Source organism: Galleria mellonella, unplaced genomic scaffold, assembly GCF_026898425.1.
Source record: "Galleria mellonella isolate WM207_F2 unplaced genomic scaffold, CSIRO_AGI_GalMel_v1 utg103, whole genome shotgun sequence".
Classification (NCBI taxonomy): Eukaryota; Metazoa; Arthropoda; class Insecta; order Lepidoptera; family Pyralidae; genus Galleria; species Galleria mellonella.
The window spans coordinates 1,929,512-1,947,769 of NW_026441966.1; the positions used below are offsets into that span (position 1 = coordinate 1,929,512).

At 38.2% G+C, this 18,258-nt stretch overlaps 1 protein-coding gene across 1 annotated transcript; it reads right to left on the reverse strand.

Annotated features, from left to right (window-relative positions):
- Positions 1-332: 332 nt before the first annotated feature.
- Positions 333-16,206, reverse strand: LOC128199958 (adhesion G-protein coupled receptor G2-like). The gene is made up of 9 exons (XM_052895495.1): positions 15,953-16,206; positions 10,956-11,132; positions 8,885-9,008; positions 6,995-7,073; positions 3,651-3,918; positions 3,293-3,391; positions 2,219-2,462; positions 1,750-1,955; positions 333-1,647 (listed from the first exon to the last, which is right to left on the reverse strand). Exons 2-9 carry the CDS (start codon positions 11,130-11,132, stop codon positions 583-585), a joined length of 2,262 nt encoding a protein of 753 aa, XP_052751455.1. The 5' UTR covers positions 15,953-16,206; the 3' UTR covers positions 333-582.
- Between the last annotated feature and the right edge of the window lie 2,052 nt (positions 16,207-18,258).

Below are 18,258 nucleotides of genomic sequence, written 5' to 3' on the forward strand. Positions count from 1 at the left end.
GACTGTACATGGATGTTGCCATTCCTGAGGACTCAGGTGTTATTCCTCTGTACCCAATAAAATCACGCCATATTCCACTCTTCAAACCGAAACATAGCCATGCAAACACACTTTATGTTAACACGGTTGATAACATGTGAATGGGACAGAAGTATCCAAGCAATCGACTTTACATACATAGAGACAAATAGACGGGAAGCGACTTTGTTTTATACTATGTTATTAACCTCTGTTATATAAGTATAAAAAATCAGCAAACCTGTATATAATAACTTGTGTTCCTTATAAAACCTCTTCGAAACTTTTAGGTTTAAAAAGAAAATATCCACTGGTATTGATATAACAAAGCACTTTAATTAAAAAAATAACAATATTTGTAACACTTAATATACTGGGTGGAATTATTTACAATAATTACTACTAATAATACATACTTTAAATACTAACAATAATAGATAACAACAGATCTATATACTCCTCGTTTTGGAAAATCTATTGTTAGATACTATGCCATACTCATAACAACTCCTAAAATAAATAAAATGAACAAATAATTTAAAATATCCTAAATATTACATACTATTAATACGGTGGCGTAAACCGCCTAGAATATTGATGAGTGGGTCCTGGTTTTAAATTCAATTTACAAAGCCAAAGCTCTCTAGTTTCTTTATCACCACATACAATGAATAAGAATAAAATAAAACATTTAAGAGTTACTGTAATAGTGAATATGTAAGCCGCGACAATATTGTAAGCGAAAAGTCCAAATATCCAGGCCAAACCGAAAATAATTACAAGAGCAAAGCCTACGCGAGCATATCTAATGGCCTTATGAGCGTGTTCTACGTTCTGAATATGTGTACTTCTGGATGCGAATCCAACTATGTAGAAGAATAAAATCACATTAACTAACAGTACGATAGCCATGGGCGTATACACTGACAACCATAGTCCTATACCGGATGGATAACAGAAACTTCCACTAGGTGTCATATCTTCGAAACGACCTACGTATGGCTCCTTGGCTACTAACAGATATATAGCGATCAATACTATAGGAGTTCCCCAGGAAAAACCAGATGCAATTGACATTTTATGAGAGATGCGGCTACTTAAGGGCACAACCGAATCTCTATATGCTTTTATAACAGCCACTAATATCCAACAAAATGTTGCCACTACAGAATAATGCAAAACGATTCCAGTGAGCAAACATGAAACACTATATTCGACGTACCTTACAGAAACAACAACTAAAAAGCAAACTGATAATATAAATAATGCAATATTCAACTGTAACCATATTTGATTAGCAAAATTAGTCCTCCAAGAATTGAACAACATGGCTGTGAGTACAATAAAAATAGCACCAATAATAGATAGACTACTACCAGTTATAGAAATAGCTTTTAATGCGTTCTCATTGCTCTTAGAAAAAGTAGGTCGTAAAGTGAATATTTCTGCAAAACGTCCAAGACTATTGCATTTACATGTATCTAAAAGAGCTAAGTTGCTTGACTGGATAAAGGTACAGCCTTCTTGAGACCAATATCCGGTGTTCTCGTCTAGGAATATCCAATAACCGCAAGATCGATTCATACTTCGTTCTGGGGTCCTTGAAGGCTTCAAATGGATTGTTACCACCTGTAAAACGAAATTTACATAATGAGTTCAATATATCGGTTCAATTTTGATGACAATTTTACATGTTTTGATGGATAGTGTATACATCAAAAGATATTTTACCTCATTCTGATCGAACTGTGTCAAATTCTCCACATTAACACTAAGTACTCTGCTGTTGACGAAGACATGAGGATTCTTGTGATCAAATGCTTGGCCATCTCGAAACACGACAAAACTGATTCGCCTCGTAGAGTTTGCTACAGAGTCTGGTAAATAAACTATAGCTTCGCTTAGATCAGCATCGAGATGATTAGAATTGTCATCGTCTGAAAAAGAATTTATATTAATCGTGTTTAATCACTCTTTTCTTTCCCGTAGGTGTTATAAGAAACTTCTGAGAGGGAGAGATGGGCAGCAACGTCCCTCTCAAAACATTATTAAAGCCTAACTGCGGTTGCCAACCCAGCTGCCAAGCGAGCAACTACTGGCAAAACCTGCCTAAGGGAGAGGCTTATATTCAGCAGTGAACAGTTAAAGACTGATATGATGATGATGATGATTAGCTCTAGAAAATACCCAAAATACTTACCAGATAAAAATTCAAATGAATCCTTAACGAATGAGTTGCGTGTTCCACTAGACCCATCCTTTAGCCTCAGTCCTTTAACGGGATTATCAGATGAGGCGTCTGCCATAAGTAATGCTAAATTTTCTCCGATAACAGTACCATTTGGTTCACCATTTAATTGGATTTTAGATCCCAAAGTGTCAAGTAAGTCTAGTAGCTCGCCAGGGAAGGTTACGTCGTCATTTATGTCTAAGAGATCATTCACCTTAAAAAAAGAATCAATTATACTTAATAATAATGACGTTTTATACTAATCTAATAATTACTGGTTGGTTAGGCTCGTAAAAAAGTTCAATAATTCCAAATTAACTTTTTTTATGCATCTTTATCATATGTCAGTATGTTTGCCACATATTGAAAGCCCACATTATTGTAAGTGGTAACCTAAGGTACTATGTTTTGTTAAGAGAATGATTGGCTGAAAACTAGCGCTGTGAAGCTGTACACATTGCACTGAAACACTCGCAGCATCAGCTAAAACAGTTCCTTTTGCCTAATATGAAACGCTTCTTAATTAAAATTTAATATATAATATTTTTTTATTCACTGTTATAATTATGTGTTTTTCTGACAATAAATATTTTCTGTTCTATTCTATTCTATGCTTAATCTATGGTGGTAATTATTTCCTGGACATGAATATGACATGTGACTATAACAGAGTATACTGTGACAGTTATAGTACCCCATATGCATTGCCATTTCTGAAAGTTAGGATTTATGCTTCGACATTCCGTTATAAGCTAAGAAGGCTCTAAGCATGGTATATGAAATTATTAAATAGAAATATATAATATTTATAACGTATTTAAGATTTATTAATTGATCTTTTTTAACACATTCACAATAGTGATTTGATATAGGTAGGCACAAGAATCAAGGTCAAAATTGCAGTTCATTTTATACATTAAATTAACATAATCTTTATTGTTAATAACTTATTTGTTAATAAATTAAATACTAATTTAGTTTACTAGTTGTATTAGTAAAATAAATTAGTGCAATAAAGAATATATATATATGTATATATATTACCTGCTCAAATACATCACTAATATCATCGATGGTAAGGTCTGTTCCGTTTTGTAGAATTTCATGGATGTCCTCTAAAATCTGATCGATTTTGTCCTCTGGCTGTAACAAAAATTGCGAAATAATTGCATAACTGACGCTTTGAATATTTTCGAAAATCCTCTATGCGAAGAATATATGCCATGCATGTATATTATTTATTATTATGCAGCACGTTAACTTACATATTGATTAAACGAAATTTCCATTGCATTATTTTGATTATTATTTAAATAGTGTAATCTAATGAATTAGAATAAGAACGAACATAATTTTAAAAATACTACTTGATAAATTCAAATATTTTTTGCAATATAGTTACAGTTGGGGTAGTAGATATTGGCGCTGTGGTTTCAGTATTGGTTTCCTCAGAGCTAGCTTCGGTGGTAGTGGCTTCAGTGGTGACAGTGGTCGGTTCGTCAGTTTCCTCAGAGCTAGCTTCGGTGGTAGTGGCTTCAGTGGTGACGGTGGTCGTTTCGTCTGTTTCCTCAGAGCTAGCTTCGGTGGTAGTGGCTTCAGTGGTGACGGTGGTCGGTTCGTCTGTTTCCTCAGAGCTAGCTTCGGTGGTAGTGGCTTCAGTGGTGGCGGTGGTCGATTCGTCTGTTTCCTCAGAGCTAGCTTCGGTGGTAGTGGCTTCAGTGGTGACGGTGGTCGGTTCGTCAGTTTCCTCAGAGCTAGCTTCGGTGGTAGTGGCTTCAGTGGTGACGGTGGTCGTTTCGTCAGTTTCCTCAGAGCGGTGTTAGTGGCTTCAGTGGTGACGGTGGTCGGTTTTCGTCTTCGGTGGTTCTTCTCGGTGGTCGGTTCGTCTGTTTCCTCAGAGCTAGCTTCGGTGGTAGTGGCTTCAGTGGTGACGGTGGTGACGGTGGTCGGTTCGTCGGTGGTCGTTTTTCCTCAGAGCTAGCTTCGGTGGTAGTGGCTTCAGTGGTGACGGTGGTCGGTTCGTCAGTTTCCTCAGAGCTAGCTTCGGTGGTAGTGGCTTCAGTGGTGACGGTGGTCGTTTCGTCTGTTTCCTCAGAGCTAGCTTCGGTGGTAGTGGCTTCAGTGGTGACGGTGGTCGTTTCGTCTGTTTCCTCAGAGCTAGCTTCGGTGGTAGTGGCTTCAGTGGTGACGGTGGTCGTTTCGTCTGTTTCCTCAGAGCTAGCTTCGGTGGTAGTGGCTTCAGTGGTGACGGTGGTCGGTTCGTCTGTTTCCTCAGAGCTAGCTTCGGTGGTAGTGGCTTCAGTGGTGACGGTGGTCGTTTCGTCTGTTTCCTCAGAGCTAGCTTCGGTGGTAGTGGCTTCAGTGGTGACGGTGGTCGTTTCGTCTGTTTCCTCAGAGCTAACTTCGGTGGTAGTGGCTTCAGTGGTGACGGTGGTCGTTTCGTCTGTTTCCTCAGAGCTAGTGGCTTCGGTGGTAGTGGGTGGTAGTGGCTTCAGTGGTGACGGTGGTCGTTTCGTCTGTTTCCTCAGAGCTAGCTTCGGTGGTAGTGGCTTCAGTGGTGACGGTGGTCGGTTCGTCTGTTTCCTCAGCGCTAGCTTCGGTGGTAGTGGCTTCAGTGGTGACGGTTGTCGGTTAGTCTGTTTCCTCAGCTATCTTCGGTGGTAGTGGCTTCAGTGGTGACGGTGGTCGTTTCGTCTGTTTCCTCAGAGCTAGCTTCGGTGGTAGTGGCTTCAGTGGTGACGGTGGTCGGTTCGTCTGTTTCCTCAGCGCTAGCTTCGGTGGTAGTGGCTTCAGTGGTGACGGTGGTCGGTTTTCGTCTGTTTCCTCAGACGGTGGTCGTTTCGTCTGCTCAGAGCTTCGGTGGTAGTGGCTTCAGTGGTGACGGTGGTCGGTTCGTCTGTTTCCTCAGAGCTAGCTTCGGTGGTAGTGGCTTCAGTGGTGACGGTGGTCGTTTCGTCTGTTTCCTCAGAGCTAGCTTCGGTGGTAGTGGCTTCAGTGGTGACGGTGGTCGGTTCGTCTGTTTCCTCAGAGCTAGCTTCGGTTGTAGTGGCTTCAGTGGTGATGGTGGTCGTTTCGTCTGTTTCCTCAGAGCTAGCTTCGGTGGTAGTGGCTTCAGTGGTGACGGTGGTCGGTTCGTCAGTTTCCTCAGAGCTAGCTTCGGTGGTAGTGGCTTCAGTGGTGACGGTGGTCGGTTCGTCTGTTTCCTCAGCGCTAGCTTCGGTGGTAGTGGCTTCAGTGGTGACGGTGGTCGTTTCGGTCGCTTCGGTGGTAGTGGCTTCAGTGGTGACGGTGGGTTTCCTCAGAGCTAGCTTCGGTGGTAGTGCGGTGGTAGTGGCTTCAGTGGTGACGGTGGTCGGTTCGTCAGTTTCCTCAGAGCTAGCTTCGGTGGTAGTGCCTTCAGTGGTGACGGTGGTCGTTTCGTCTGTTTCCTCAGAGCTAACTTCGGTGGTAGTGGCTTCAGTGGTAGTGGCTTCAGTGGTGACGGTGGTCGTTTCGTCTGTTTCCTCAGAGCTAGCTTCGGTGGTAGTGGCTTCAGTGGTGACGGTGGTCGTTTCGTCTGTTTCCTCAGAGCTAGCTTCAGTGGTAGTGGCTTCAGTGGTGACGGTGGTCGGTTCGTCAGTTTCCTCAGAGCTAGCTTCGGTGGTAGTGGCTTCAGTGGTGACGGTGGTCGGTTCGTCTGTTTCCTCAGAGCTAGCTTTAGTGGCTTCAGTGGTGACGGTGGTCGGTTCGTCTGTGCTAGCTTCGGTGGTAGTGGCTTCAGTGGTGACGGTGGTCGGTTCGTCTGTTTCCTCAGAGCTAGCTTCGGTGGTAGTGCCTTCAGTGGTGACGGTGGTCGTTTCGTCTGTTTCCTCAGAGCTAACTTCGGTGGTAGTGGCTTCATTGGTAGTGGTTTCAGTGGTGACGGTGGTCAGTTCGTCTGTTTCCTCAGAGCTAGCTTCGGTGGTAGTGGCTTCAGTGGTGACGGTGGTCGTTTCGTCTGTTTCCTCAGAGCTAGCTTCGGTGGTAGTGGCTTCAGTGGTGACGGTGGTCGGTTCGTCAGTTTCCTCAGAGCTAGCTTCGGTGGTAGTGGCTTCAGTGGTGACGGTGGTCGGTTCGTCAGTGGTGAGTTTCCTCAGAGCTAGCTTCGGTGGTAGTGGCTTCAGTGGTGACGGTGGTCGGTTCGGTTTCCTCAGAGGTGACGGTTCGTTCGGTTTCCTCAGCGCTAGCTTCGGTGGTAGTGGCTTCAGTGGTGACGGTGGTCGGTTCGTCAGTTTCCTCAGAGCTAGCTTCGGTGGTAGTGCCTTCAGTGGTGACGGTGGTCGTTTCGTCAGTTTCTTCATTGGTAGTGGTTTCAGTGGTGAGTTTCCTAGGCTTCGGTGGTAGTGGCTTCAGTGGTGATGGTGGTCGTTTCGTCTGTTTCCTCAGAGCTAGCTTCGGTGGTAGTGGCTTCAGTGGTGACGGTGGTCGGTTCGGTCAGAGCTAGCTTCGGTGGTAGTGGCTTCAGTGGTGACGGTGGTCGGTTCGTCAGTTTCCTCAGAGCTAGCTACGGTGGTAGTGGCTTCAGTGGTGACGGTGGTCGAATCGTCTGTTTCCTCAGAGCTAGCTTCGGTGGTAGTGGCTTCAGTGGTAACGGTGGTCGGTTCGTCTGTTTCCTCAGAGCTAGCCTCGGTGATAGTGGCTTCAGTGGTGACGGTGGTCGGTTCGTCAGTTTCCTCAGAGCTAGCTACGGTGGTAGTGGCTTCAGTGGTGACGGTGGTCGGTTCGTCTGTTGGTTCGTCTGTTTCAGTAGGGATTTCAGTAGTGTATAATTCATCAGTTTCGATTCTTTCAACAGATTCTCTGCTGCCTGCAAATTAAAATTTTTAATTCAGTATTATATTATTGATTATACATATTTATATTTAATATGATTGAGATATAAAGCTTAAAACTAATTAACTAAAACATATTTACTCATATTCGTTTATCAATCAATCTAATAATTTTTCAAAGAATATTGCCTCTTTTTTATCTACCTACTATTTTTTTTTCCTTTTTAAAATATTATGGTTTTCGTAAATTTCTGTACGTTCTACTTAAACTGATGCCCATTGGCGGGTGCAGTTTAGTCCATTTTTTATATTTACGCCACCGGCAATAGTAAGCAAAATAAAAAAATTACAATTTTGTAATCAATAAGGAATTCGTTAGGCTAATTTTCGTTTTCCTTCATTCCTTTTAGCAGGTTTTAAGTGCATATAATTTATATTCAACGCACATCATAAAGATAGAATTTATCAATTCAGTTGATTTTTTTTCTGTTAATTGTTACCTCATAACTCCGTCAGTTATAAACCTATTAGGGTTTTTTTTTTTAGATAGGATATAGTCACATACTGTTTTTATAGACATTTTATTAATATTTGTTTAAATAGTTTAGTTTTTGAATGAAAATAACTGATTTTGTTTCATCTGTAGTTAGTTTTTGGGATACAATTTTTTATTGTTATTACTAAGGTTTTCCTAATGTGATCGTTATATCACCTATAAATTGTTTACTGCTAAACATAGGCTTCCTTCTATTGGGAAGGTGGGATTTGCCATTAGTTGCCACGCTTGGCTACGGATTGGCGGCGATAGTTAGACTTTGATGATGTTTTAAGAGGTTTAATGCTACTGCCCATCCCTCGTCCATTAAGTTTCCTTAGTCGCCTCTTACGATGTCCACGGGAAAAGAAGGTGTGACCACTCTATACCGGGACCAGCATAAGTACACTTACTAACAAGAATGGATCTCAGTTATCTAAAAATAAATAAATAAAAAAAATAAAAAAAAATTATAATGTCGTACCGAATAATGTTCAATATTATCGTATATTCTTTCTACCTAATTTAATAATAAACGTACATTTTTGATAAATTTTAAAATACTTAAATATCTCTTAATTTTGCATACTAATTAATACCGATAACGTGGTTGTTATATTGATTTTTGATAAATATAATTTACAAAATAGATATAATTGGTCAACTCCACTTGTTGACAAATTTATATATTTACGAATAGGTATATATTAATTTATTTATACTTCATTACACACAAAGATTGCATTATTTTAAATTATTTTGATCAATGATTTACAACAAACTAGCTTAACTGTGTAAGAGTTCTCTTGCATGCCTTAAATGAAAAGAAGCAATACTTACTACTGTTCATGTCTATAGGCGACGGTTACCACTTTCCATCAAGTGGGCCGTCAGCTTGTTTGCCATTCTAAGTTGTATAAAAAAATCTAGGAGTATTTTCTTTTTGTATAATAATCACTTAACCAATAGTTAAGTTGTTGATGGTATTAATTCATTTATTGAACATAATGTAAAACTCCGCTGTATGGTCCCGATATAGAACAGGCCACCCGTTCCTTTCCCGTTGGTGTCGTAAGCGACTAAGAGAAGGCGAGGGATGCGCAGCAGCGTCCCTCTTAAAACATCTCCGAAGCCTAACTGCAGGTGCCAATCCGCCTACCAAGCGTGGCAACTACTGGCAACCCCAGATCAATAAGTCCTAAATTCAACAGTGGACAGTTAATGGCTCAAGAAACGTAGTGTGGAGTTCTAACTCCACACTACGTTTTTTGAGCCATTATATATATTCTATATCTATCTATAGATAGATACCTGTATTAGTGTCTGTCTCACTGTCCAACAAATCATGTGAAGAAACGTTGCTCCTAACAGCATCATCCAAGTCATCGTTCTTCACAATAATGTAATAATATTCTTCGGAGCCTAGTTCGTTGTGCTTGAAAACAAACAATAAATGTTAGTAAATTTATATATGTCACCGTAAGATTGTAAATACCGTTAGATTACAATCTATCTCGCGAGATTGTAAACTGTCGAAAGATTGTGAACCGTCGCATACTGCTTACAATTTGACGTATTATTTTTCGGTAGATTATATTCTATCGAAGTGAAACCGTCAAAATGTGAAATGATATAAGGCGGAAAGCATCTCGTGCGCTGATTGGCTGAGCGTCATGTACCCTGCTTTTGATGTGCAACAATAAGTGATTATTTTTATTGGTGCAATTTACCTTTATTATTATTAATTTTCTAATAGATTTTGTTACGTTTTTGATTTTTACAATATTTTAATTTGTATCTGAGGTTAAAATATTTTATTTTGTTACAAGTTTTTCTTACAATATGATGTCACAATTATTGATTACCTCACTAATGAATAAACAAATACTTGTGTCAATTCTTGAAGTGCATTTATTTCATTTAACACCTCTGTTTCATTCCTAATTTTATGGACAAATAGCGCCCTACTGTAAGACCGACCAATCAGGAACAGCCTTCGGATAGTTGACAATTTAACGTGCGACAGATTGTGATTTAACAGTTTCACTTCGATAGATTATAATCTACCGAAAAATAATACGTCAAATTGTAAGCAGTATGCGACGGTTCACAATCTTTCGACAGTTTACAATCTCGCGAGATAGATTGTAATCTAACGGTATTTACAATCTTACGGTGACATATACAGATAATAAAATTTAAACTAGAGTATGCAGAATTGGGACGGATGCCATTGTATCTCATTAAATTTAAAAATTGCTTTTTGAATGTAAGTGCTTTATCTTCATCATCATCATCACCATATCAGCCTTTAACCGTCCACTGCTGAACATAAGCCTCCCCCTTGAGGAGTTTTGCTAACAGTTGTCACGCTTGACAGGCAGATTGGTAACCGCAGTTAGACTTTGGTAATGATTTAATAGGAACGCTGTTGCCCATCCCTCGCTCTCCCTTAGTCGTCTCTTGCGACACCCACGGAAAAAGAAGAAGTAGTCTATTCTATGCGAAGACCACACGTCAAGTGCTTTATACTCTACCGCTATCGCACCAGAGGGAAACTTTTGCTTGGCTACCTCTTACCCATTCGTGTTTCTATCGTAAAGCAGTTGTATTTGCATGGCTGTGCTTCGGTTTGAAGGATGGGATATGGCAATGAATTTACGTGGTACAGAGGAATAACACCTGATTCCACAGGAATAGCAACGAATGGGGGGTATCATAGGCGAACCAGCATACTCTGTTATGTCCATGGTACTGCTCATGTCTATAGGCGACGGTTATCACTTTCCATCAGGTGGGCCGTCAGTTTGTTTGCTATTCTAAGTTGTATAAAAACCATTCATTGTATAGTGTCGGTAAGTATGCATATCTACTTAGTGATATATCAAAAAAGAAATTACTACATCGAGCTTTTTTAAATAAATAACGGGGCCCTTCTTCTTTCTTCTTCTTCTTCTTCGTGGTGTTTACCACGGATCTCAGACGGCATAGTTATTTGACTGATTGCAAACCTAGTTAATTAATATAAATATTTGTAAAATATAATAAAATTATGGTAAAAGTATTTTTATACAACTTAGAATGGTAAACAAGTTGAGAGTCCACCTGATGGAAAGTGGTAACCGTCGCCTATAGATATGAGCAGTACCATGGACATAACAGAGTATACTGTTTCGCCCATGATACCCCCCATTCCTAAAGACTCAGGTGTTATTCCTCTGTACCCTGTAAATTCACGCCATATCCCACCCTTCAAACCGAAACACAGCCATGCAAACATAACTGCTTTACGGTTGAAACACGAATGGGACAGAGGTGCCCAAGCAAACGACTTTTATACAAAGTCTCCCTCTAGTAAAATTAAATAAAATGTATCACTTACCTTAACATCTGGAGAGGAAACGTGATCACTTAACGTGTTATCTATAACACAGTCGTCAACTATACCAAATCCAATTGTACATGACTTATTTTGCGTTCGATGCTCCTCTGCGTTTGTTTTATTTCTTAATGTGAACATAAATATCAATATGTAGTAAAATATTCGTAATGTTTGCATCTGAAATTGATCAAAGGCACTTTATAAATTATCTTTATTCGAATAGACTTCTTTACAGCACTTTTAAATCATCTTTGGGGAGGAGGGAACGGGGAAGAATTTTTAGTAATAGGGTATAACATCACCATTACAATATACCCTATCAGGTCGACCTCCACGCGGTTCCTTCAGAAAACCATTGCAGTTAATTCTTGTGGTATTCGTCGCGATGAGCTAATTGACGTGTTTTTATTCCCATCTATCATCTCCCACAAGATATAAAATTAAGACGTAAGAAGCAATATTGTATGGATAAGCGTAAACATTAGCGTATTTAGAATTATTTTCCAATGGGGGGCGAGGGGAGGGGAGCCTGGTTTCTTAAGCAGTGCATGTACTCTCAGAGATGTCTTTATGAAGCTTCCCTCGAGTCCTGAGGTTTACCAGAGAAAGACTTTGTACAAAAGTCAATTGCTTTGGTACCTCTGTCCCATTCGTGTTTCAACCGTAATGCAGTTGTGTTTGCATGGCTGTGTTTCGGTTTGAAGGGTGGGATATGGCGTGAATTTACTGGGTACGGAGGAATAACACCTGAGTCCTCAGGAATGGCAACGCATGGGGGGTATCATGGGTAAAACAATATACTATGTTATGTCCATGGTACTGCTTATGTCTATAGGCGAAAGTTACTACTTTCCATCAGGTGGACCGTCAGCTTGTTTGCCATTCTAAGTTGTATATAAAAAAAAACCTAGCATTGCAATACCAGTATTGCAACAAAAGGCAATTGTAGATAGAGCATGATCCTTCTACCCCCCCCCCCCAGGGCAACAGATAATGCCGAATATTAGTAGCAATGCTAGCAATATACCCAGTCAGGTCGACCTCGCGGTCCGCCCTGGAAACCATCATGACTAATTTATTGTTGAATTCGTCACGATGGACTAACTGACCTGTCTTTTCATCCTCACCAATCATCCCTCACTGGTGCCCCGCAAGTGTATACTGTTAGTGCAGGCGGGGTTGCCATCCCATTATCATCTGCTGAAGGCACTGAACCCCCCCCCCCTCTGTCTCCGAAGATAAAATGACGACAGACAGTAAAAATTTTAAAGTTTTTTTTTTATAAAATAATATATAAAATAATAAATTTTTGTATAAAATAAAATAAAAATAAAAAAAAAAAGTACTTAAAAATATTTACATTTGCTTTGTAATTATCTAAACTAAGAATTTCAGCCGACTGTTTAATCATTTTTTTTTATCAATCGATAAAAAAAGAACTGTTTTATCCATCGATCAGCACACGGCCAATTCAATTAATTAGTAAAAAGATAAAATCTGTAGATAAATCGATTACATATCTAATCGATTAAAGGTATACAAAATGCAAAACACAATTCCGTAGTGATATAATATCATTTTTATTATTCAAAAATCGGATGGTATATAGAAGCATACTAATTCATCATACAATATATATAACTAGCCTCCCGTCCCGGCTTCGCACGGGTGGACATTTTTACATTTTAAAAAGTGGTTATTGTAACATAACGATAAATGCCCTCAACAATATGTTTAAAAATATAAACACAAAGCAATAATTATCGCTGACAATTTGCTTTAATCGAAGCACATTCAAAATGAAATGACCGCATGAATAACATAACAACATGCTTGTACTGTCAACACTGAAAAAAGTTTCAATTTGACAGCACCATCTCCATCTTAAAACAAGTTTGAATTTGACACAAAAATCCCCATAAAAAAAAATAATCCGCCATTTATTGAATTCGTTTGTTACAAAACATATGATAAATGAAGAACCGCTCGACCGATTTTGTGCAAACTTCACATAAACCATCTACTAAATAGTCCGAACAAAGCCTAAACATTTGGTTTGGATAGTTGAGCCCGTTCTTGAGTTATAAAATTACAACGAAAAGTGGCATTAATTTTTATATATATAGATATACAATAATATAGTTCCGTAATAATATTATTTTTAATCTATGGTTTCAATTATTTCTCATGAATACTATACTATTCATGATAAATTATTCAAATTGTATTATTTACTAGCAACCCGCCCCGGTTTCGCGCGGGTTCTTTACCGAAAATATAAAATAGCCTATGTTACTCCGAGGAGATATAGTTTTCGGTAAAATTGGCTGAATAGGTTTTGAATTAAATGGTAACAAACACAAAATTTATCATCTTTCCTCGTTATACATAATATTAATTTACATTAATACACTACCAAAATTTTTAGATCCCCTCCCCCCAACTCGGGGGGGTCAGAAAGTTATATGCAGTGAACACTCTATATAAGCAATTCATTTGAACCAATTTCAATAAAAAAAAGTCTTATTGGGAAAAGTTGCTTACAGGGAAAAAAATTAGTATAAAAATATTTACTGTCTGGAAATTTTTTTTACTTTTTTTTTACTTATTTCTTTTACTAACTTAACTGAGTAAATAAAATATAAAGAACGTTGCCTATTTAGAGCGTTCACTGATCTAAAACCTTTCTCGAGACCCACTCTATCCATTGATAAAAACAGCATGAAAATATAGTAGTATAGTAGTTTTTGAGTTGATCGCTAACAGACAGACAGTCAGACGCAGCGGAGGACTTTGTTTTATAATATGCAGTGATAGATATGTAGTGATAGGTATGTAAAGCGCCGCCGAGCAATGACGGCGCCGTACTTATCTACGCATGACCCCATTTCTTTTACTGATAGAAATAAAAATTATCCCATATGTATCCCATATAAGACAATATAACAATTAATTAAATATAGATAATATGAGTATTATATGTAGGTATATTATTTTTAAATTAATGTTTTTGTATTTGCACGTCGCTTTACAGCGACAATTATATTTTCTGTTATTCCTATCTGCGGTCGACTAGTAGATAACGCCAACGTGTTAAGTCCACCATTGACACTGTCTAGACGTATACAAGTTTATTAAATAAATAGTATTTGTTATATATTAATATAAATAAGACGCTTCTATTAAGAAGCGTCTTAAAATATACTAACTAAACTTTTGAACTTAATATATTTTGACAGACAAGTAATAAATTTATATTCATATTTAATTTCTATTTTACATTTGAAAATTCCTATATGCATGATTAAAATTTAAAACGTAATATGGCGTGCGACGTCACTAACTTTATCGTTTTCTACACTTGAATCCCTTTCATTCGATGCCTATATTAAAAGGGTTCAAAAAAATACAAGATCCGCCATCTTGTGACAGCGGCCATTTCGAAAATATTACAGAACATAAAGTATGGAAAATTTCAGCTCAGTCAGATGTCAAGAAGTTGTTCCAAGGTTTGACTTAAACACAAACTGGCATACCTACATTGTACGTTAAATTATCTTCCCCTCTCCCCCCTATATCGGGAGAAAAGGGCTGGTAGTAATTGAGTCGAATGTCTCTATTGCTTACACACTATCAGATCCGAAGGGAAAGGATTATTAGTAATGCAGACTACCAGTTCCATTGCCAGCAATATACTCTGTCAGGTCGACGTCCACGTGGTCCCCTCTGGAAAGCATAGTGCTGAATTCCAAGTGTATTCATCAAGATGGGCTAACTAACTTGGCTTTTCATTCTCACCTATCATCCCTCACTGGTATACGCCGGCAGAGGCCGGCCTTTCTTTCAGATTGTGTTTGCTGTTAGCCGTGGATAGCCTTTACAGCTTCACCGAACGCGTATGCGGAGGCGAGGACAGACGGCACTCCGAGTACTCGAGAGTTCGACCCCCATCTAGGGACGGCGAAGGGCCGGTACGTCGTGACGAACTTAATCGCGCGCGGACCGTGGGTCGCGTGGGATCTTCTTCCCCGCCGACGGAGACGGTGTATGCGGTGTGCGGGTGTATCTGCGAGGCTCTTAACGAAGATTTCGCGGTAGGGAGGGAAGGAACAGGGGCCGGCGTATTCCCGGTAACGCGGGCGGAGTTACCATTACATTAACATCCATAATATCATCGTTATACACTATCAGGTCGACCTCCACATTGTCGCCTCTAAAAATCATCATAGTTAAATCCTTGCAAATTCGTCAAAATAGGCCAAATGACCTAACTTCATCCTAACCTATCATAATCCTTCATTGACGCCCCGCCAATAGGTACAATATACCGGAAACTAAACCGGTAGCACAGATCGGTTACCATTTTATTTTCATCCAACAACAATCTGTGTTTTTTTATACCACTGAGGTGGCAAACAAGTATACGGCCCATCTGATGGTTAGTGGTTACCGTAGCCTATGAACACCTGCAATACCAGAGATATTGCGCGCGCGTTGCCGACCCTGAAGACACCTCTTTACTCCACTTTTGAAGAAAGGGGGTTCCATAAAAAACCGACTTCAATTGTGACAAACGTAGTTATTTTGATTTAAAAATTACTACACCAATTTTGATAAAATCTCTATTAGGACCAATCTATAAGTATATTCTTGCAGATAATAAAATAATTTTTCAAATTTACAAAAAACAATAATTTTAAGAAATTGTTTTCTCTCTAAGTTTGTTTGTTTATTCAACCATGACGCAAATACTACTATACTAAATTGAATGCGATTTTCACAATCGTATTCTTATAGATATAACTTAAAATCTAACATATATTTCATATAGTAGTATATTTATTTCCTTGATTTTTCTGCTTCTGAAAACCAAGCGTAAGAAGTAGCGAGTGTAAAGCCAATTAGAAAATAAAAATATACATAAAATTTATTCTAAAAAATAAACATAACAGATCTATTTAAATCCGAAATAACTTTTTAGAATAAATAATACTTACGTTGGAAAGATTGAAATGGATTATCAAAATACACTGTAAAATATGGAGAGAGATTTAATAACACATCTCTTTTGTAAATATAATTTCACAACAGAGTAATGATCACATAAATATATACTGTAGCTTATATGATATGAAAATAAACTATTTTTTTTTTATCATATAAATGATATGAAAATAAACTATTTTTTTTTTTTTATTAAATATCGTGTCACAAGAAATATTTTGTTAAAATAAATATAAAAACAATAAATACGTGTGGTTAAAATGATGTCAAACTGTTGAAAAAAAAATGATAACTTTATCGTTTTTTTTTTTCAATATAATATCTAGCTAATCACTTTGATACTAAAATATTGCATATCTTTTTATTATGTTCAGATTAGAATGGAATGTATATAATTTATTTTATTAATATAAATTAAAAACAACGCTGCAGTGTCCCAGTCCTTTCCGCAACTGCAGTGTCCCCCCCTTTCCTTTCCAAAATAAGTCCCTTGTTCCTCTCTTTTACCAATTTCCTTTACGCATTTCCAACGTTCCCTTCCTGTTTTCCTCAATCCTTTCCCCCATACCGTAGGTGGCGGAAATCAATAAAGGCATTCCCAAAAAGGGTTGACGTCAGGCAAGCGGCCGGGCGTAAGACAAGTCATAAGCCAAATCTTTTCGTAATATGAACAAAACCATATTGCGCCGACCCCAAATAATAATTGGGATAACAGTAGAAAGATGATGATGATGATGAATATAAATTAAAAAATATATATTTTACCAGACATATTATATTTTTCTTTGTACAAAAGTCGATTGCTTGAGTACCTCTGTCCCATTCGTGTTTCTACCGTGAAGCAGTTGTGTTTGCATGGCTGTGTTTCGGTTTGAAGGGTGGAATATGGTAGTGAATATACAGAGTACAGAGGCATAACACCTGAGTCCTCAGGAATGGCAGCACATAGGGAGAATCATGGGCGAAACAGTATACTCTATTATGTCAGTTTTACTGCTCATGTCTATAGGCGACGGTTACCACTTTCCATCAGGTGGGCCGTCAGCTTGCATGTCATTATATGTTGTATAAAAAAAAATCAAATTCTTAACTGTAATGAAAATAGAAATTTAATAAATTTAATAAACTATTTAAGAAAAATTAAAAAGAAAACAGGAAGGAATTACCTATTAGGTAGTGTAGGCAGTTGCCTAGGAATCCCACCATCGGCCAAGAGCATCGCCTACCCAGACATTCTCGGTTTCAGTTCTTAAAAAGAAAATTAGATTTAAAGAAAAACTTTTTTTATATTACATTGTCATCATGTTAGGCGTAAGTACCGACTATATGAAAATCCGCATTTATCACACCTGTGCATAAAAAAGGCTCCAGAACTGAAATTGAGAATTATAGACTTATTTCCAAACTATATCATATCTCTAAAACATTTGAGAAATTAGTATATGAACAGCTATACTCTGCTATTAAAGTGTCCTTGAATGATTTTCAGCATGGCTTCTTAAGGGGACGATCCACTGTATCAAATTTAGTACTGTTAAATGAATATCTTACAGATGCTATGGATAGTGGGCATCAGGTTGACGTCATATACACGGATTACAGCAAATGCTTTGATCGAATTGATCATAGTTTACTCATATATAAACTTCAGTTGATTGGTATTAGAGGTGACCTCCTTAGATGGCTGACTTCATATATAGGGAACCGATCGCAGATTGTCGTAGTCAATAATTATATGTCCAGTTGGATATACATATGTACCGAGTGGAGTACCGCAGGGTTCCCTGCTTGGGCCGCTATTATTTGCTATTTTTATAAATGATATCGTCAATTGTTTTCATAACTCCCAGCTTCTGTGTTTTGCTGATGATATGAAAGTATTTAGGACCGTATCCTCACTAAGCCTTCAATCTAATTGTATTGTTAATAATCTAGACCTCAACCCTACTAAATATTTTATGGTCACATTTACACATAAATCCAAATTAGTTGATACTAAATACAATCTTAAAAGTCATGAACTTCAGAAAAAAAAACAGCTATAAAAGGTTTAGGTGTTACTTATGATGCGAATTTTTGACGGGCATATCGACGATATTGTTACTAAAGCTTCACAGGCACTCGGATTCCTAATGCGCAGTTCAACTTATTTTCAGCAAGCCAAAACCTTAAAAATTCTATATTGTTCATTAGTTAGAAGTAAAGTGGAATACACCTCACAAATTTGGAATCCGAGATATAAAACTTATATATCTCGCCTTGAAAATATCCAGAAAAAATTTATTCGTTTCTTTGCTTA